Source organism: Rhagoletis pomonella, unplaced genomic scaffold (genome assembly GCF_013731165.1).
Source record: "Rhagoletis pomonella isolate Grant_MI unplaced genomic scaffold, Rhpom_1.0 Rhpom_scaffold_02441, whole genome shotgun sequence".
Taxonomy (NCBI): Eukaryota; Metazoa; Arthropoda; class Insecta; order Diptera; family Tephritidae; genus Rhagoletis; species Rhagoletis pomonella.
The window spans coordinates 1-21,427 of NW_023460995.1; the positions used below are offsets into that span (position 1 = coordinate 1).

The window sequence follows — 21,427 nt, forward strand, 5'->3', positions numbered from 1 at the left end:
AAAAACCGCCTTTAATAGGCATCTTCTTATTAAACTGCCACACGTCTAATTAATTTTTAAGTAACATTTTCGGCACAACATAACAGAAGTATGAACCACCAACAGGTGCAGGTAGTTTTTTCTTTTCGATCCATTCATCACGTTCTGCGTTGTAAACTGACACGGAATTTGTGGTGTTACCTCCAATGGCCCACAGTTGATCATCCATAGAAACACAAGCCATGGCGTTACAACTAACGCTCAAAGAGCAGATCTACGATTAGTAATGAAAAATTGTGTTATGACTTTCGAAATATCCGAAACTGTACTTTAACCAACCTTAGTCCATTTGTTACTTTGTGGGTCGTACCGTTCAACTATTTCAGACCCACCACCTAAAACATATATGCATCCATTGTGTACGGCTACCTAAAATATGGAGGGACATACATACAATATATACAAATATATATATACATTGCTAATCTTCATAACTATATACATAAGTTCATCTGCATATATTAGGTTTGGTTTTTGTAGCTCACTTACTGCAGGACAACGACGAACTGCATTCATATCCGCACACTTGGTCCAAGAATTCAAAGATGGGTCGTAACGTTCAACAGATTTTAAGGAAGACCTTCCATCCCAGCCTCCCATAATGAAAATTTTGCCGTCATGAACCACTGCGCCAGCACTATAACGCTGTGATGACATGTTGCTTACACATCTCCATCCGCTAACAGGCGAATACCTAAAATGGTTTAATATGTAAAGGTTTAGAGCTAAGGACTAGGACCCCCAATATCTCTTTGAGGAATTTGTATGATGTTACAACAAAAACTAAAACTATTAATAAATGTATAATGTATAACAGCGTGACAGCCGCATAAAAGGCCAAAGGATTTGAAGAACGTTGAAGAGATTTCGCCGTCTTAAACAGGGTTAGATCGCCGAAACACAATATATGTATATATATATATATATATGGGTAAAACCATGATAAAGACATAGCAAGGTAGAACCGTACTCTCATTTTGTCGGCCATGATTTTTTTTTTTGAAGTTTGTCAGCATTAGTTGCGATCCCGTACGAGTCCGGACTAGTCAGAAATAGTCAGAATCAGTCAGATTTTACTGGAAATCGATCCCGTACTCGGTTCTCTGACTATTGAGAGGACAAAAAAGAGAGTTAATACGGTTCTCTCTCTGTCAGAAGTTGCCAGTTTTAGTCCGAGAATTTTTTGCTGGTAAATTCTGGTAAATGTGTCAAACGATCAGCTGTAGTGTGTTTGGCAACCAAATTGTAAACAAAAGAAAAGTGCACTCTGCTAATTCATGTTGAAAAGTATTTAATTACTTGTTTAAGTGGATTCTAATGAATTTGAGAGTATTTTTGGTTATTTACACGTGTGAGCTGAGTGTATTTACATACAAAATAAGCAAAAATTTACAACCAAAATTTGGAGGTTATGTTGAAGTTGACAGAAGTTACCATTTTTTACTAGAAAGCGATCCCGTACTTTTCAGTGTTACTCTCTCGCTCTGAGCGAATTTTTATTTTTTGACAGTTTTACTAGTCCGAGTCCGAGGAATACGGGATTGCACCTATTTTAAAATCATATAAAATTGAAAATAAAAAATTGAAATTGTTCGAAATTGTTGTTGCTTGAGATTGAAAATGTGTGTGTGAGTTTGTGAGTAAATTTAAAAAATTTAAAATGTTTGGAAACGTCAAGAATTTTAAAAGTAACTCTCAGCGGTTCTACCTTACTATATTTTTATCATGGGTAAAACCGCCCGCTCAATTCGTCTGCCATTGGGTTTTTTTGACGTTTGCTAGCATTTTGAGTTTACTCTCTCGAAATAATTCAAATCATGATAAAAATATTTATAAGGGCTGAGAGCCAGCTTTGGGAGTTTTGACGTTTGCTAGCATTTTTGAAAATTTCTCTCGATGTCATTTCATTTTTTGTGGCAAAAAATTAGCCTAGCGCTCATAGGCACTTGGGAAAATCCGCTGCCTTAACACCACCAACCGCGTGGTGGTGCGCATTCCCACGACAGCCGGTTCTACGTACCGGAATGACTCGGGTTTCACCCGACCAAGGGCTGTTGTTTCGGCGATCTAACCCCGTTTAGGTCGGCGAAGTATCTCAGAAGTTGTCCGTCCATAGGGCAACATTCACTACGCATTCTCCTACTCAGGGCTGGCATCGAGTCAAACCCTGGGCCAGAAATATACACCTGCTGTGTATGCCGAAGACGTCTACACCACAACTCCACCTCAGTCAAGTGTAATGCCTGCGAGGGGTGGAGTCACCTCAGGGTCTGCTCGGGACTACGGACACACAGACAGTGGACCACGTCGTACGTGGCCCCCTGTTGCTCAAATAGAGCAGCCTCCACGGCAACCCATAGTCCGCCCGTGCAGCCCCACACACTCACACAGCAACCACACACAGTCGCCACAACACAACAACATACCACAGCCACCACAGACCACATAACACACACAACCGCACCACCACCCACACGCCGCCGCCAACAACTCTTGGTTCCCCCTACAATCTGCACGGTATGTCAGACCAGAATATTCCGTAATGTGACATCAGTCAAGTGCAACACCTGCCTTGGCTGGTGCCACTTTAGGGCATGTTCAGGTCTGCGCACCACGCGAGATTGGACGGGGAACTTCGAGGGCCCGTGTTGCGCTGCTCGGTCGCTGGCATCAATTGCGACGCCCCCCCACTACCACCACAGGGAGGCAATCACCCCAGCAGCACACACAGCCAGCCAACGGCGGCAAGAACATACACCTCACTCACACCCCACATCACAACACGTCTCCCGAACCACATGAAGCTCCTCCAATTCAACTGTAACGGGCTACAGAGCAAGATTGAGGAGATAACCGCCTTTATGTGTCGGCATGGTATATTAATAGCTGCGGTCCAAGAGACGAAGTTGCACAGCAATTCAACTTTGTTGAATTGTGCCGGGTACAACGTGCACCGTCGAGATCGCGAGCGAGATAATGGTGGTGGCTTAGCGTTCATCACGCACTGCACCGTGCAGTATCGTCTTATCGAAGCAGACATCGACCGCAGGGATACCACCCTAGAATGTCAGGGCATCGCTATCCGGTCAGGCGATGTCGAGCTCGAAATATTTAATATATACATACCCCCTGTCACCTGCTGCCCGGCAGGATATCACCCTGATATAGGTGCGCTCCTCAGAGGTGAAAACCGTATGGTAGTAGGTGACTTTAATGCGCACCACGATCTTTGGCACTCAAGCCTGTCAAACGATCGTAGGGGAACAGACTTGGCTGAGCAGATAGACGATTCGACATTCTGCACAATGAACGACGACGCACCCACCAGGATTATGGGTAACTGCAGTAGCTCGCCAGACATCACAATAGTCAGCGCTGGTCTGATAAACAGCATAACGTGGCGACCTATGCTGACTCTAGCATCAGACCATCTACCCATAGTCATCTCGATTGATAAACCAACCGACTTTGCCTCCGCCAAACACCGGACCTATGTCAACTTTTCTAAAGCTGACTGGAAAGGTTACGCGGAGTTTACTGAAAACACCTTCACATCGCTCCCCACACCAACCGACGTCCATCTCGGTGAACGTAAGTTCCGCAGGGCTATCACTGCTGCTGCAGCCCGCTTCATACCGGCAGGGTGCATATCGGACCCACGTCCAAACTTCCCTGCCGAAGCGGCTGTTTTAGCAAATGAGCGTGATAGCCTTCGTCAGGCCGATCCCGGAGATCCCCGTATCAGGGATCTCAACGCGAAGATTCGGCAACTTGTAAACGTACATAAGCGGAAGAAGTGGGAGGAGCATCTGAAGACTTGCAACTTCACCTCTGGTGTGAGCAAGCTTTGGTCAACCGTGAGGTCATTGTCTAATCCGACGAAGCACGACGACAGAGTCGAAATTTCCTTCGGCGACCATGCTTCGTCGGACCCGGAGCGATGCGCGAGCTATTTTAGCCGGCAGTTCATACTGCATCCTCCGGTGGACAAAGCCAAGCGTCGAGTGACCAGAAGGCTGCACAAACTGCCAACAAATTGTGCCCCCCTTGCTTTCACTTGCGGTGAAGTTCAGGTGGCCATCGGGAAGGCGAAAGCCTCCAAAGCCATGGGTCCCGACGGTATATGCATGCCGATGCTGAAAAATTTGGGTCCTGCGGGGGTAGCGTACCTAACGGAGGTCCTCAATTTGTCAATGGCCACTCTCATCATCCCAGACATCTGGAAGGTGGGGAGAGTGGTCCCACTGCTCAAACCGGGGAAACCTGCAAACAAAGGAGATTCGTATCGTCCGATTACACTCCTTTCCCCGGTAGCGAAGACACTCGAGGCCTTGCTACTCCCGTACTTCACAAATCACCTGACCCCAGCGAAGCATCAGCATGGTTTCCGTAAAGTGCACAGCACAACAACAGCACTTAACGCCATAAACACTCAGATAACTCGTGGCCTTAACCGTAACCGTCCCTGTGAGAGAACGATTCTAGTAGCGTTGGACTTGTCAAAGGCGTTTGACACCGTCTGCCTGTCCACGCTACTAGAAGATATAGAGGCCTCCTCTCTCCCACAGAGGCTCAAACGGTGGTCGGCAAATTATCTAAGTGGTCGACATTCGTCGGTAATGTTCAGAGACAAAACGAGTAAGCAGCGAAAAATAAAACAGGGGGTTCCTAGGGTGGTGTCCTTTCCCCGCTACTGTTTAACTTTTATATTTCAAAGCTCCCTCAACCACCAGAGGGAGTCTCGATTGTCTCCTATGCCGACGATTGCTCGATTATGGCGACTGGGAATGGAATTGATGACCTGTGTTCGAAAGTAAACGGCTATCTCTCCGAACTTTCTCGCTTCTTCACTGCAAAGTGTCTAGCCCTCTCCCCTACGAAATCCTCCGCGACCCTGTTCACAACCTGGACGAAGGAGGTCAGGCTACCGCTGGGGATTCACGTCGATGACACACCAATTCCGACGGTGAATAACCCCAAAATACTCGGAGTAACTTTCGACAGCCTGCTCTCCTTCTCTGCGCACTCAACCGCTATTGTCAATAAAGTACAGAGCCGCAACAAAGTCCTCAAGTCGCTAGCCGGCAGTACTTGGGGCAAAGACAAAGAAACGTTGCTGGCAACATACAAGGCAATAGGCCGGCCGGTTTTGAACTACGCAGCGCCAGTGTGGTCGCCTGGGACTAGTAGGACGCAGTGGACGAAGCTACAGACCGCACAAAACACCGCACTGAGGACAGCGACGGGATGCCTCTTGATGACGCCTGAACACCACCTGCACGGCGAGGCGCAAATGCTCCCGGTAAAGGAGCACAATATAATGCTCTGCAAGCAGTTCCTGATCGGGACCCACAGAAGTGGCCACCCGTGCAGACAGCTGCTTGCGGAGGAGCCCTCGCCTAGGCACGTCAGGAGGCATCTATATGAACTAACGGACGAAGTCCAGAGGTTCATTAAGCAACCTCTGGACCCGACAGCCTACAGACAGGCCTTGAACGGCATTCACAGGGACTCAGTCTCGAGTTATATAGACTCTAGACCTGTGAATGCCGTTCTGGGCACACCACCCCCGGACATTGACGAGACGGAGCTTCATCTGCCTCGGGAGACGCGCACCACACTTGCACAACTTCGCTCCGGCTACTGCAGCAGGTTAAACTCCTACCTGAGTAGGCTGAATGAGGATGTGCCTAACGAATGTCCGGCATGCGGAGAGACCCCACATGACTCGAAACATCTCTTCGCATGCCCGGCAAACCCGACATCCCTAACGACCTTGTCCTTATGGGCAAACCCCGCAGAAGCTGCACGCTTCCTAGGGTTACCGTTAGTGGAACTTGACGACAACGACTGAGATACCAACCGATCTGGGCGGGGTTGTTGTAGCCGCTACAACAACAACAACAACATCAAGTTTTGCGTACACACGGTAATTGCGCAAACTTAAATAACTTTATACTGCTTTGCTTGCAGATAAAAACGGTATTAGCGCAGCCGCTAAAGCAGCATCTCATTTTCCTTCTATAAAACCAAGGCATAACAAGGTAGAAGTGATTTCGACATTTCTCTCTTTTGAACTGCGACTGTTGTAATGTCAACTCTTAACCCTATAGAATTCAAAATTTTAATTTTTTTATTTCAATTTTCAATTTTGAGCTGTGCGACTGATTTTAAATACATACATACAAAAATAAAATGAAAAGGAATTACGAGCGGTGCGCTCTGTGTGGCAAGAGCCAGGACAACAGACTTGTGCGTTATTTTAAACCTCCTAATTGTCAAGTGAAGCGACAACGGTGGCCAAGTAGCTCCGGTGCTCCATTAGTAGACTCTTCGCGTGTGTGCGAACACCATTTTAGTGGCAGTGACTTTATTTGTTGCCCATCACAGCCGAGTATTTCCAAGCGGACGCGTTTGTTCCCAGGTGCAGTACCTCTACCATACAATTCCTCAATGCTTGAGTTATCAGAAGTGTCGGCCATTCCTGAGGTGTCTGTGGGGAATAAGTTAGCTGTTGATGCACAGACCCAAACTGAGTAAGTCTGCCATAAACAAGCACGACCGGATCCACGAGTACATTAACATATACATATAAGCAAATGCTCCGCGAACACCATGATACAATTTCGTTCCACTAAATTTACCGCTTTAGATCACCATTTACTGTTATAAATTCGACGTTCTGGTTCTTAACATCCCTTTTCCTTTTTTCATAATGCCATGTGAAAAGAGTCGTGTTTTTATTTTTCATACATAGCTGGATTTATCATACGGAAATTAAGCATTACTGAATATGAAGAGAAAATCTCCCACTGGATAGACCAAATTTCAAATGCTGGTATGATAAAACCTAAACCAGAATTCCTTGTGCACATAAAGAAACTGGAAGTAATTTTTAATAAATTTAATGGAAAAGAAATTTCGCATTGCAAAAATTTAATAGCTGAATTATTGAAGTTAAGTTCCGATGTAAATTTAGAAGAAAGAATCAAAAATTGTTTTTTTTTAACTGTCGAATATACTCTAGAATTAAGTATTTGAATAAAAAAATAAATGCTAAAAAACATGGGCTAATAAAAAAATTAAAATTGCCAAAACGGTTTTATTAATAATTGTGTTTCATTTAGTGTGTAATTTTGAGTAAGTATGCATTTCCACATTTACATTAAACGAAAATACAAAAACTAAAATTAAGCCGATTTTAATGTGATTTTAAATATTTTCATATTTACAAAAACTTTCATTTCATAGATATTGAATTTTATCAAATATGGTACATGCATAACAAAGGGTTAATTTCTTTGTTTACGTTTTTTGACATTACAGTCAGGTATGAGAGAGGTCGACTGAATTGTCACTTCTACCTTGTTGAATATGCCTTGTTTTACCTTTAAATATTTGTATCATGATATAGCAGCTATTTCGGAGATCACCACATCTCCTCATCAAACTTCTTTCTTTCTTTCTGTTAATGTTAATAAGCCACAAAAACATTGACAAATACATAGTTTAGGAAGAGCCTGCCTGAAAGCTATACAAAAAAAGCAAATAAGCAAATGGATGTATAGAATTGACAACAACAACCACGCTGTCGAGTTTAAATAGCGGCAAATCAGCTGCACTTGATAGTAGTTGGTTGAATAAGGAAAATGAATTAGCAACAAGAGTTTACGGGATGTACATACATAGCTCAGTGGTTAACGCTTTAACTTTGAACATCGATTACGCAGGTTCGATCCCTGCTGAAGTGTAGATAAAATTATAGTTTAAAATCTAAAACCTCCCTATTATAATTGCCATTCGTACTGTCATCAGGTATGTAACTTGAGAATAGAAATCGCTGTATCTTTTAGGCGCATCAATATTACATAGTTACATCCCGAGCTAATAAAAGGAAGGTAATAAAAAAAGAATTCTGATGAGGAGATGTGGCGATAACAACAACTCTTGTAAAACTTCGAATTTTACAAAATTGTTCAAATTTAATTTTTTACGGGATTTACGTTGACCCGACTGTCGTCAGAACATTTGTCGTATAATGCTTCGTACTTGCAAACATACTTACATTTCCACTGATGCGGCATATTCTCCGCCAATGGCGTAGATACTTTTATTTAATGATAAAACGACTGGAAAACTCCTTGGCCAAACCATTGGGGGCAACGTTATCCACGTTTTCGTCGTAAAACTCCAGCTTTTAACAGTATTGACTTCAATGCCACCGCATGTACCACCAATAAACATTAGACTATTGTCAAAGAGTTCCAGGCCGTAGTGCTTCCAATCAGAGGTTCCTATGTCGGCGTATTTGTGCCATTCATCTTCAGCTTTGTCATATTGAAAAATGTTTGTGACCACACCTGTAGAACGACCTCTGAAAGACAAATTTTCCTGCGAAAACATGAAGAGAAATCATTTTTTCACTACTTCACATAAAATTACGACTCTGTTTTGAAATTAAAATATAGTTACATATGTATGTATTTGGTAGTATTTTACAGTGAAACTTTTTTTCACTAATACCACGTTCAAATTTACGAGTTAAAAATGTTAAATGGGCTTGAAATGGACAAAACGTGTTCATAAACCTAGCAAACATTTGGAGCCTTAAATGAGTCTTTAAGGAGTCCTATTTCGAACCTTTACGCTCGTAATGAGCTCATTTAAGAGTCCGAAATGAGGTGTTTCCCTTCCTCCGAAGGTCGACTTATATGAGCTTTAATTCATAAACGGCTCATTTTGGACTCTTTTAAAACAATTTTTGGCCTCATATATGAACAATTTCATACTCTTTTTGAGGCTCGTAAATGACTCTTGTTGGCTCCATAAATGGCGAATTTCGGACTCTTATTTTAGGTTGTTCTTTGAGTCTTATTGGCTTTATTATTTGATTCTTATTGAGCTCACTTTAGAGCCATATTTGCAAAGTCGTTCGGCAAAAATTTCTTTTAAATACCATATATAGTACATATGAATGTGCATATATACATTCCAACATACTTTTAATAGTAGCAGCTGCAGCTAATTTTTGTTTATTTTTTGCTTCCTTATTATTTTCGATATCAAGTTTAGATATAAATTTCGAATCCTTATAGTTTTTATATTGGCACAAAGTGATGGCTCATAAATTGGATCGAATACATGATTCAATAATATATATGTATTATTGAATCATGGATCATATACATATGAATCCTAAAAGATTCATATAAGTCACACATTTTGTATTTATTTTTTATTTTTACTCATATTTCTTACCCAACCATGGTGAAATAAAAATAAGGTGATGTCAGTTAGGGGGTGTTTGTTGTAATTTTGACAAATTCGGTAGCCCCGTTCTGAATGATGCCCTCTTGAACAAAAACTACACTAGGATAACTCCTTTTAGGTATTGCGCTGAAAACGTAAGAGTGAACATCACTGTCCTTGACATTTCTGTTTAGTTGTGACTTTTCCATTTAATATTTTTTGCAAAAATTGTGATTTGTGTGTATATTCAACAGCTTTTAATTTAGCAATTTTTGGAGGTTTTCCGGACTTTGGCTACAAATTTAGGTAACCAATTTTAAGTACTTATGCCAAGTGGCAAATAAAGACTTATTATCTTTACCTTCCACAGATTTGTGAATTGTGTTTTTTATCTCAGCGAGAAGCTGCGATATAAGTGCGATTTTTGGCTGCAAGTTCCAGGTGAGTTTATTCAATTGGCCAGGTTGGTCAGTAAAAGTGCGTTTCTTGTTTAATAGGTTTTGGAAGTTGTGCCTGTTAACCTACTAGAGGCTGCAATACAAGTGCTTTACAAAAAAAATTACGAAAATCCTTTTATAATTCATAAATAATCGGCCTTTTAAAAAGAAGAAAAAACTTACTAAGAGTAGTTGTGTTTGTTTAAAAAATTATTCAGTAACTCGCCCGCAACTCCCCAGTAACTTAATTTCTGCGAATTCGCTCTCAAAGAAAAAATATCCAAAAAAGTACGTGAACGCAAATCCAGTTTCATGAACAGCTGATAAATTGGTTCTTTATTCGCAGCAAATTCCTAATAAAGCTATATATTTTATATTTAAATTGGTTTATTTGGTCAATTTCAATAATAAAAACCCAAAAACAGTTTCTATATTAGTTTAAATTGCATCCAGCAAGTTACAAGTAAAAATTTATCCATTAAAAATGCAGTAAAAACTTTGAACTTCAGCTGTTTCGCTCTCTCAATGAGTTTTTGCGTACGAAATTGCCAAAACATGAAAATTCGTACCAATTTTTCTGGATTTTACTGGAAATGGGTATACCTAACACAACTATTGTTTATTATCTTAAACGTTGTTTTGATAAAATAATTCTTTAATACATACTTTTTAAAAATAGTATTCAAAAGGGCGTTAAAATGGTCCTCTAATGGTTCCCCTATTTTTACTACATTAATATGCATTGCCGAAATGGGGCTACCAAAAAAGTGAGGTTATGTAACTGACATCACCTTGTTTATTCCACAAGGGGAACAAGCATGATTCAATAATAAAAGGTTTGATAATTATTGACAGCCGCGGTTTGACAACCGTTGCATTTACGAAGGACGGATAATGGGGAAGAATGAATTCTCTGGTGGGAAATGGTAGTAGAAAAGCGCAAAATAAGCAATTAGTAGGGAAATTCCTTTTGTAAATTCTAATGTATTTGCAGGAAATTTGGCATTTTAAACGAAATATTAAGACGCCTACGTGAATTATGTAATTTATGTTGTGGTTGTTGTAGCAGCACATAAGTTCTCCAAAGAGTTTTTGGGGAGTGTTGCTGGAGTGACAGTCCCTGGCCAAATATAAATCTGGGTCGTTCCGGTTACGTAGACCCGACTGTAGTTAAATCGCATGCAATTGTTGTTGGGAAATTTAACCAGTTAAATCATTCAACTCGTTTGAAACCCAGTTCAACGCAGAGTTGTATCAGAAAGCTTTCTGCTTCAGCCAATCAGAAAGAGCCAAAAGCTTTCATTTGACACGCCAACGCACAGAACCATGATACAAAAAATAAGGTCGTTTGAATAAACAACTTTTTGATTAAGAAGCAGATTTTTGACAATTGCTCAATTGTGAAATTTAGGAAACGGCGTTACTCAATTTAAGTTTTTTGGTAGAGGTGATTTTTTATCAAAAATTTGGCATAATATATAAAACAGTTGTATTAACAGTTACCTTTTAAAAATAATTAATACCTTTAAATGTTTATTTTTAGGTTAATAAAAGTTTAATTAACACATTCTTAAAAAATTTAGTGTCTTTATGTCATCCGATTATTTCACAATGTAACTCAAAACTATTGCAGTTTTCTATATCGGATGCGATTGTTTCTGTATTAGCCGTTATTTTACGTTGCAAATTTTTAAAACTTTAAGACATTACGACGCTTAACACGTCTTGTGAATCCCCTATTGAACTTTAAACTACATCTCTTTCAATTAACTTGAAAGTGGAATTTACTTTGGGACCCATGGGACTCATGATTTTCAGAGAAGTGAGTATTATCCATTTCTGGTATGTTTTTACAATCTCGTTGTTTCTTTAGGTAAAATTAAAATATATTGGAGTGATTACAATTAGGGTATAGCACAAAAGATCTTCTTAGGTCAAACAAATTTTTGGTAAGTTGGTTGGCAGGACATTTTGGTAGCAAAAAAAAAAATTTGACCGTGGCAACACTGACAATCGGCTTCGTACCAGCGTTGCCGTGCGTTTGAAAAATGGATCAAGCAAACACAACTGTTGTTTTTTAAACTTTTATTTGCAAACAAATAATTAATTAAATTTTATAATTAAATCCGTAATTAAAAAAAAAAATATTATATTACTTGCTTTAACAAAAACAGAAAATTTGTATGCTTATTTTCATGACAAAAAACAAACTTATAGGGCCCCTAAACCACACAAAATCATTGCGCATCCCGAGACTTGTACAGGGTGGGCCATATAAGACCTACCAATTTCACGCAGCAGGTCCATAGTTTGCCTAGCAGTGTGCACAGTCGCTCCATCCTGTTGTTGCTCTGCCGTTGGACGCAAAAAGTTGTCAATCTTTGTTCTGTAAGAAGCCCCAGAAATCGTTTCTGGCGCTTCATCCTCATTCTCGCAGAAATATGGGCCGATAACTTTTTCGGCCATAGCACCGCACCAAACAGTGCATCTGGATGGGTGTAACTGGCGTTGGTGTGTTGCACTTGGATTTTCAGAGCCCCACAATGTACAGTTTTGCTGGTTGGCATAACCATTTAAAAGGAAATGCGCTTCAACCGACATCAAAACATTACCTAAAAAATCAATTTGTGGCTTATTGTGTGAAACGAATAGGGTATTGTAGTCGTTGTTGGTGGTATTGCTGTAAGTATCCATTATGATTTTCCAAGAGATTTACTATAACATGCAGAAAGAAAACAACAATAATATTAAAAAATAAAGAAGTTATACGTGTTTAACATTGGTAGGTCTTATTTTGCCCACTCTTTACAAGGCAATATTGTGGAAATTACTAGACAATAAAATTGCGCAAACCTTATTTTGGGGAAACGTTGCTCAGGTAAACAAAACAATTAACAAAAAGATTCAGACATATCTCTTCAACTCCTATCCCTCTTATCTATGCTTTAGCAAACGAACTGCCACCGGCTGATAGAGCCAAATGGCTCACAGCAAAAGAATTGGTTAATAATTTGCTATCGGACGAATCCTTTAAGGCAACATTTTACAATTCTCCAAATGTCAACTCTAGCTATAGCGTAATTTTTAATGAATTTAAAGATATTTTTGACGACCTGACCATAGTACAGGAATCCATTCCCTCGCCTAATCTACATGTGATAACTAACACTCTTAATAAGCAAAAAGACCACTTATCCTCCGACGCTATAAAGTCCACATATACTGCTTTATTAAATGATTATAAAAGATCTGATTTTCGCGTTATGTTTACAGATGCTTCTGTTGATGATTTTGCCACAGAATGCGGTATTTACAATTACTCTAACAAAACAGAGTATGCTTATAAAATCAATTTTAGATCCTCATCTAGTTTTGGTGAAATAATAGCTATATTAAAAGCACTACAAATTGCCAAAGAGGAAAACTATTCCAGAATAACAATTTTTACGGACAGTCTAGTAGCCTGCACACTTCTAACAAAAGACAAAACTCAAAACCATTACATATACGAAATTCACAAACTCATTAACGAGTCTGAATTTTACAATGTTACTGTGATATGGACCCCTAGTCATAAAGGTATTGTTGGAAACGAAAAGGCTGACGAACTAGCCAAAACTGTCATAACTTGTAATAACTGTATTGAAATAAGACTCACGATTGAGGAAGCTCTAAGAAGCATCCGAAATCGTATTCAAAACAACTGGCATGAAGAGTTTCTAAGCTTTTCTGCCAGCAAACCACATTTATTCGCACACATTTTTCCTCAAAAAACAAACAAAACATGGTTTAAAAAATATAAGACTAATCCGAGAGATATTAAAATTCTAAATAAGATACTCACTGGTTACACTTATGACTAAGAATATCTATATCGTATTAAAGCTATTAACAACAATCTGTGTACATGCGGTATGATTGATAACTATATACATCAAATTTTCCACTGCAGTGTTCATGCAAATACTAGGGAGCGCTTCGAAGTCCTCCGGGAAGACGCAAATTTTGTAGAGATCTTTCGCAATCTCGATTTTCGCAAGATTTCTCAATTATCTGAATTCTTATCAAAAGTTGGAGCTAAATTTTAAATACTACTTTACTCTCAGCTTAGCACAGGTGTCTTAACACCGTCCACCTCACTCTTTTTTTTTCTCCTTTTGTCGTACTAAAAAAATTTGTCAAATGCCAAATAACCCAAACTGATGGCCTGAAAATTGGAGGAATACCCTCAAAACCTGCTAAATTCGAGGGAATAATCTGGTCCTCAATACTGACATTCGTTAAAACAATTACTGAAGATTGGCACCTTACTCAAATGACAATTAGCACAGCCATCTCACCTTACATGCAAATCTGCTATCTGAATCCGCTCATCTTGATGTCTACGTTCATCCACACGGATTAACACAATATACCTTATGTAATTTTGCTGTTTGAATAACCTTATTGGATCAACCAACAAGATAAACACTCATCAAGTGCTACTGCACACTACGTTTTATCTGAGAAGGTACACCTTCGTGTAACACGACACCAACATAATAAGCAAAGGGATAACCTGGCGTTGGGAAACTGGCCACCGAACCCAAACCCCAAAAAAATAGAAGGAGAATTGATCACATGGTTATGTTTTAAGAAAATATTTAAGTTTAAACACAAATGAATAAACATCAAGAGCATAATCATTAGTGAGCCTGAGTAATATAACACTTTAGTTTCCAACTTCTAGTTTAAATATTAGCATAAATTGAAAGAAATTAAGATTTATTAAATGCAGTATTGTGTTACATTAGAAACCCCTCATTAATATGCATACAGCCCGCGACAAAACGATAGCACCTCAACATTTTGAACATTTTTGACTATTTATCTTTTGTTTGTTTAATGTTTATTATTTTTAAATAAAAGTATATCACCAACGCCAACAAATACCATATGAATCCAACTTTCAGACTTTGTAAAAAAAAAATGATTAAGATTCCACAAACTTTTCATCCCAATTCCAAGCATTTTAATTTTAATTTCTAGAATAATTTTTGGCATGCAGTTTTATAGCTCATAAAATTCGAGTATAATAAAGTGCAAGTTTGAAGTGGCTAAAAAATCGCGTTGATTTTTGATTATTTTTTTTGCTGACGCTATCACGCATTTTCTTCCATACAAAGTAATTTTTATACGGATAAAAGCGCATAACACCGTCAGAAAAAATAATTATCAAAAATCAATGCGATTTTTAGTAACTCCAAACTATCTTTATCTTATCTTTATTATACTAGATTTTAATAAGCTGTAAAACTGCATACCAAAAATTAGTTTAGAAATTCTAATTCAAATACTTGGAATTGGAATTGGGATGAAAAGCTTGTGGAATTTTTAATATATTTTTCCTTGCACAAAGTTTGAAATTTGGACTTATTTGGTTTTTGTTTTAACTTCAATAAAAAATTAATGAACCTTAAAAAAGCAAAAGAAAAGTAGTCAAAACTGGTAAAATTTTTGATGTGCTATCTTTTATCGCGGGCTGTAGATGTGTGGTCTAAACATGGTGGCCGTTGTTTCCAATTTGGTTTCACCAGTGGAAATATCTATATAGATCTAAAACTATGCTATTTGTTTTTAGTAGAAATTTAAAAAGCAACCAAATCCAAGTGGTAGAAGTTATAGCAACATATCTGCTTTTTCGGAAATCACAACATCTCATAAAATTTTTTTTCTAGACTTCAACAGGGATCGAAAGACCGTTGAGCTAAGCTCCGAAATCTTTTAATAACTAGTTGCTTGAACTTACCGACACTTGCACCGCTAACAATACCGGTTTGTTGCACACATTTTCTCGTGCTGCTGAAAATTTTAATGATACTTTCGAACGTGCTGATGGAAAACCTATCCACGATAGTGCTCTTAATGCCAACACTTCACATCCTGGCAATGTTTGAACGTTCTCCATTAAAAAGCATACGTCGAGTTGCGTAAGACGTAAGCAATCGATTAGAACTGGCAGTTCTTTTTGACGTGCAGAGGCATCGTACTCATACCATCGTTTTATCGCACGGAAGGCGTCTTGCTCACAACTCACATTCAAATTATCAGCCTCTATGATTGCTTGTAACTTCTCAGTACTGAAATTTAAAAACTCAGCGCTCTGACTCACCTAGAAAAATAAGAAGTTAAAATGAACGGAATATAAGACAGGCCAACCCAAAACATTTACCTCGATAAAATTCTCTATTTCATATTTTAAGAGTTTCTCATACAGTTGTATACACTGAGTTTCACGCTCTAAGTCATAAGCCCGCTTAAGTGTATACTCAGTTATATGCTCCAAAATATAATCAACGCAACTGAGAACCGCATCACATAATTGCAAAACCATTGCCGCCTTCAGCATTAAGTCCACATTTTCGATGGTTATTAGCGTTTTGCCAGTGTAGCAAAATGTCATAAGACGCTCAAAGGTGTCACTATCTATGTCGTTCAATTCGATAACAGGAGCTAGGCCATGTTCGCTTTTGAAAAGATCGTTGAAGTAAGGACTTGCTGCTGACAGTATCAAGCGATGTGCTGGAATCCTGTAAAAATGGAAATCAAATAAATATTTTTTACATGCATAAGTATGTAAGTTGAAAACTTACATAGCAATGGGATTAGACAACTTAAATGTTACATCTATATAATCCTGCTCATCGTAAAAGTCGCATATTTTGTTAACTAGTTTCTTAATGAAATCAGGCAGGTCACAGCTATTCACATCGGAGAGTAGTTGACGTGTACACTTTGTAGCCATTGCAACTCGTATTCAAAACTGCTTTTTTAGATAAAGTCGTTATGTATTTCGCCTTGTTGTTGTTGTGCTATTAATGCGCTGGTGCTATTAAAACGATGGTTAACAGTGTATTGAAGATATATGTATATGTATAAGTAATTGTAATGTTATTTATTTACACGGGTACGGTTCGGTTATACGGTGTTTACATGAGGCGATTTTACAGACTATTTTAGAGACCTTAAGTTGAATCAAAGGGGTGATTACGATAACCGGGTCGACAAATGTTGAACATGCCATCGGAAAGCTGGAGTCCTCCAGCAGCAAAAAATTAGAAGAACTTTGTATAATACTTTATATACTTATAGGTACTTAATGTTTTAATTTTTTTAATTTTTTATTTTTCTTTATTGTACAATAAAAGATTTAATCTTAATGTACTAATGTATAAACGATATCAAACAAATAAATTGAAATTTAAATTAAGGTTAAGTGAAATTATTGGATATTTTGAAATATTGATATCTCACAACTAGATAACCGATTAGAAAGCGTGTGTTGCCAAAATAAAAATAATTAATTTGTCTTTCATGCGATGGACGTATGTAATTCAAATGTTTTTTTAACTGACTTCAAAAAAAGGAGGAGATTATCAATTCGGGGTAATTTTTTCTTTGAGTGTATGTTACCGCATAACTTTGAACCTCGTCAACCGATTTCGATAAAGTGGTACCTCAGAGGTGGTCCCATACTAATTTGGTTTAGATCCGATCATTGCATCATGAAGCAATTAACGGTAATCTTAAATTTTTATAAGCGAATTGAAGTCGATTTTGTTTTTTTGCTTAACTTACTTTGTTTATATTTATAAGCCAAAAATACCAAAAAGTAACCATTTGTTTAAAAATTGCAGTATTAATGCTAAAAAATTTGCGTTCAGGCAAGTTCTGCAATTCACCGGCGAGTGAATGTCAACCCCCTTTCAATATGAACTCAATGTGATTTTGGTTGGTTATATAGGAAGTCCGAGTTATTACCTTTAATTTCGTTTGTATGTATATATATATATATATATACATTTTATTATAATCTTGTGAGTTTTAATAATTTAGTGATACAAAATGTAAATGTATTTCGTTACCTTAATATAGAGAATCCCTATCTCACATCGTCGCTGAAATGCAAAAAAGGCGTAACCAACAAAAATTTTTTATTGAACTATGTGGGGACTTATAATTCGAGGAAATGCATCATAATGAATCAAAAAGTTAATTTTGGATTTTTGTATTTCACCGACGACCCTACCCCACGGGTCTTTCTATATTAAAGTAACGATTTACAAGGAAGTGCCAACCTTACAAGAAAGAAGTTTTGCGTGAAAATACTATGATATCAACCCCTCCGAATCTTGAATATTCATATGCACAGCAAATGTTATATACATACAAGACAAGAGGAGTTCTTCGCAAATATACAGTGGAAAGCGTAGAAATTCGGTAAATTGATATTACGAAAAAAATCAATTATTTAAATAAATAATCGAGATGGATTTTATTTATATATCAAATGAAAGCTTGACTCATATACTATTTAGTCATAAAATTTTTAAATTAATTAATTTGAGAATTAAAGCAAGTAATATAAAAAATTTAAAGACAAGCTTTTATTAATAATAATAATAATAATAGATTGGCGCTTACACATATGTTAGTGTTTGGCCGAGCTTCTCCTCCGGTTTGTGGCGTGCGCCTTGATGTTGTCACACGAAGCGGAGGGACCTACAGTTTTACGCCGACTCCGAACGGCGATTGTATTTTTATGAGAAGCTGTTTTTCATGGCAGAAATACACTCGGAGGTTTGCCATTGCCTGCCGAGGGACGACCGCTGTTAAGAAAAAACCTTTTTTCTATATTTTTTGCGATGTTACTTTGAGCAGGGTTTGAACCCAGGCACTGCGGAGTGGTAGCGCGCACTGCTAACCACTACACCACAGCGGCCGCCAATTAATAATAATTATTTATTATAAATTCGATTTGAAATATGCACTTTCTTAATTAAGATGAGAGTTCTGCGCGAAAATAATGTGGATGGCGCTGCTGTAGTCGTCAAAGCTCAAAGCGCAAATTAAAAAATTTTTGAAATCAAAATTTCTCAAGAACGAATACATATTTTTGTGTTTAATATTGTGCTCCTCTTTTCATTTATTTTAGCCCCTATTTGAAGAAATGCCTAAAGGTATGCAACGATTTCCTTTTTTGAAATCAAGTACAAAACACACTCGTACGTACACGTGCTGTAGAAATTATGAAAGAAAATGTGAACTTACTTCATTTATGTGAAGTAATTTAATCGAAAAAATGTAATTTATGCTGTAATGTGGATAGTTTTATACCCAAATTTTTTAGAAAAATAATAGATGTTGCGAAGAGAGTAGATATGTTATTGATAATTTTTTACCAGATTGTACTTTGATTTTATTAATTTGTTTTTAAATTGTAACCTTTACACTAAACACTTTGAGAGAAAAGTGCAAGCGGTACGCAAGTCTGCGCCGCTTAATTTATTCCGTATCTTCTGAACCAAAGGCTAATTTCCTCCATTTTGAGTGCTTTATAGGTACTCTACATTTTTTCCAATATAAGACCTCATACTCAGTAATCGAATAGACTCGGAACTGGTTTCTAGGACGGTCCTTAATTTGAACAACCCTTTACAGTTTTTATTTTTTCCTTTTTTTATGTACAAAGTCTGAGAAAAAATTCACCTACAATATCTCCGAACGTTTACACTGCTCGCAAATACATATAAGGATTAAAATTTTAAAACTAACTAATAAAATTGAAGTAAAATATGTACAAAATTAACTATAAAATACTTTCTTCGCAAAATCTATAGAGAACCCTTCTATTTTGCAGAAAAAAATAAAAGCCGGTATAACAGTTATTCGTCGCCACACTGTAAAGTATTAGCCTGTTCCCGTACTCCATGATTTGCAGGTTTTAAAGGAAGCTGTTCCCGTACGCCACGTTCACATAAGGTTTATTAAAGGCGAAAACAGCTTTTCCTGTAAAATGTCAAATTAAAGAGAATCAAAGTTCCTATGAAATGACAACAAAAGTTGTGGGTCCGGTTTAGTAATTTGTACACCGAATCAAAAAACTTTTACACACACTTGTAGACAAAAGTAAAGGAGGGAAAGCGACGGCTTCTCATAAAGCGCGGTTCATCCTATTTCGTTTAGAGCGGGCCCCCTCCCCTCCGCCCAACCAGCAAAATCGTTGTACAAATAACTAAACATTTCCCAAAGTTTTAAAATCTAACCATGGGATTTTGAGAAACTTCGATTTCGAAAAATGCTGTTTTTAACTTTGACCTTTGATCTCTTGGGAGTTTTTTCTGCAAACAAAAAAGTATAGTTATGTTCGTCTCTATGATATCTATCGATTCCCATATATTTTTTTGATTTGCATTTGTTCCAAAAATACTATAAATAGCGAGGGATGACTTTTCCTTAAGTTTGGACTGTGCTATTTCTAATGGGTTGGGTTTTTAATTTCACACCCCATCTCCCCCGCCAACAACAGAAAACCATTGTACAAATAGGCAAAAAATTCTCGTTTACGCTCGGATATGAAGATACAATTTATTTTAGGATTTAAGTTTGTCTTACCAAAAAATCAAGCAGAATAAAATATTAAACTCCTCTAGAAAAACCCGGAAGTTTGCAAATATTTGTGGTACAGACTATGTTGGAGTTCACTTCAATACTAACAATCAATGCGATTTTCACTTGCAATAATAAGTTTAATACTTAACAAAACTAAGTTAAGAACATTGTGGTTAAGAACTAAGGATGTAGGGATAACCAAAAGCTTTACGGATCAATATGGACAAACAGAACTTCAAACACCGATTTTAATTTTTTATTTTAATATAGAGAAAACAATTTGAATTAAATTGAAGATCGATTAATCGTAGAGTTCAAAGATTACAGCGGACTACACGATCACACATGTACAACAACATGGTGTGATGTTCAATCGTGTACACGCACTATGCACGAGCAAAGTTGGCGCATTCCACAAACCGCTACCATTTCTCGATTTTTACAATTTTAATGAACGCAAATTCATAAGAAGGGACAACACGCTGAAATGTAGCCATTGAGTCTGTACCGAGTGAAATGTAGCGAGTGAGTTTGCCAGAGGAATTCGTCCCGTTTTAACATAAAGTTTCGTAAAAGTTGTTTTAGACGATATGTTTTTGTATCTGTAGATGTAACTTTTTACATATGGAAAGGCAACTTACCCTGTAAATACAAATTAAATCTGAAACTGGTAAAACATTAATTGAGAATTAAATACAAAATTTAATTAAAATTAAATTTGACTTAAATTAATCTGGTGAAACGCAGTCTAAAACAGCAAGACACTGGCTAATTTTTATATATTGATTTTTTTTATTTTTTGTTAGAAGTAGTAATTGTTTGAAATCGTCAGTGGGCTTAGATATTTCGATTTACGAAAAGTAGAAACTAAACTAAGAATATCGCATCAAAAAGGATTCTTAAGGCTATGAATTATTTTTTAGTTTTTTTAATTTTCAATTGAACCCGAAAATGCACTTATTTTGGGGCTTGTTTCTAAAATATTTTATTAACCTTTAAAACTTTAAAACTTTATAAAAGAAAATGGTTTCATTAGATCATTACTTTTTTTGGGAACCAAAGAAAAAAAAGCATTTGTACATACATATCGTCGTTTAAACAAAGAAGGTAAATCTATTTACGTAGATTTACGTTCTTTGGTTGGGAGGGACGAGGGGCGACCGCTGATAAGAAAAAACCTTTTTTCTATATTTTGTTTACGATGTTGCTTTGACCAGGGCTTGAACCCAGGAGCAGCGTAGTGGTAGCGCGCACTGCTAACCAGCGGCCGC

At 37.6% G+C, this 21,427-nt stretch overlaps 1 protein-coding gene across 1 annotated transcript; it reads right to left on the reverse strand.

The window, feature by feature from the left end:
- Positions 1-9: 9 nt before the first annotated feature.
- Positions 10-20,568, reverse strand: LOC118753426 (kelch-like protein 4). The gene is made up of 8 exons (XM_036488303.1): positions 20,160-20,568; positions 16,358-16,593; positions 15,937-16,294; positions 15,514-15,876; positions 8,105-8,430; positions 529-733; positions 319-408; positions 10-253 (listed from the first exon to the last, which is right to left on the reverse strand). Exons 2-8 carry the CDS (start codon positions 16,507-16,509, stop codon positions 50-52), a joined length of 1,698 nt encoding a protein of 565 aa, XP_036344196.1. The 5' UTR covers positions 16,510-16,593; positions 20,160-20,568; the 3' UTR covers positions 10-49.
- Positions 20,569-21,427: the final 859 nt, after the last annotated feature.

Bases quoted from the DNA above. Each gene is read 5' to 3' on its own strand.
- LOC118753426 (XM_036488303.1), bottom strand. From the start codon at position 16,509: ATGGCTACAAAGTGTACACGTCAACTACTCTCCGATGTGAATAGCTGT. The intron at 16,295-16,357 runs GTAAGTTTTCAA...CCATTTTTACAG, and splicing joins TTGTCTAATCCCATTGCTAT to GATTCCAGCACATCGCTTGA. The intron at 734-8,104 runs GTAAGTATGTTT...AAACCATTTTAG, and splicing joins TATGCCGCATCAGTGGAAAT to GTATTCGCCTGTTAGCGGAT.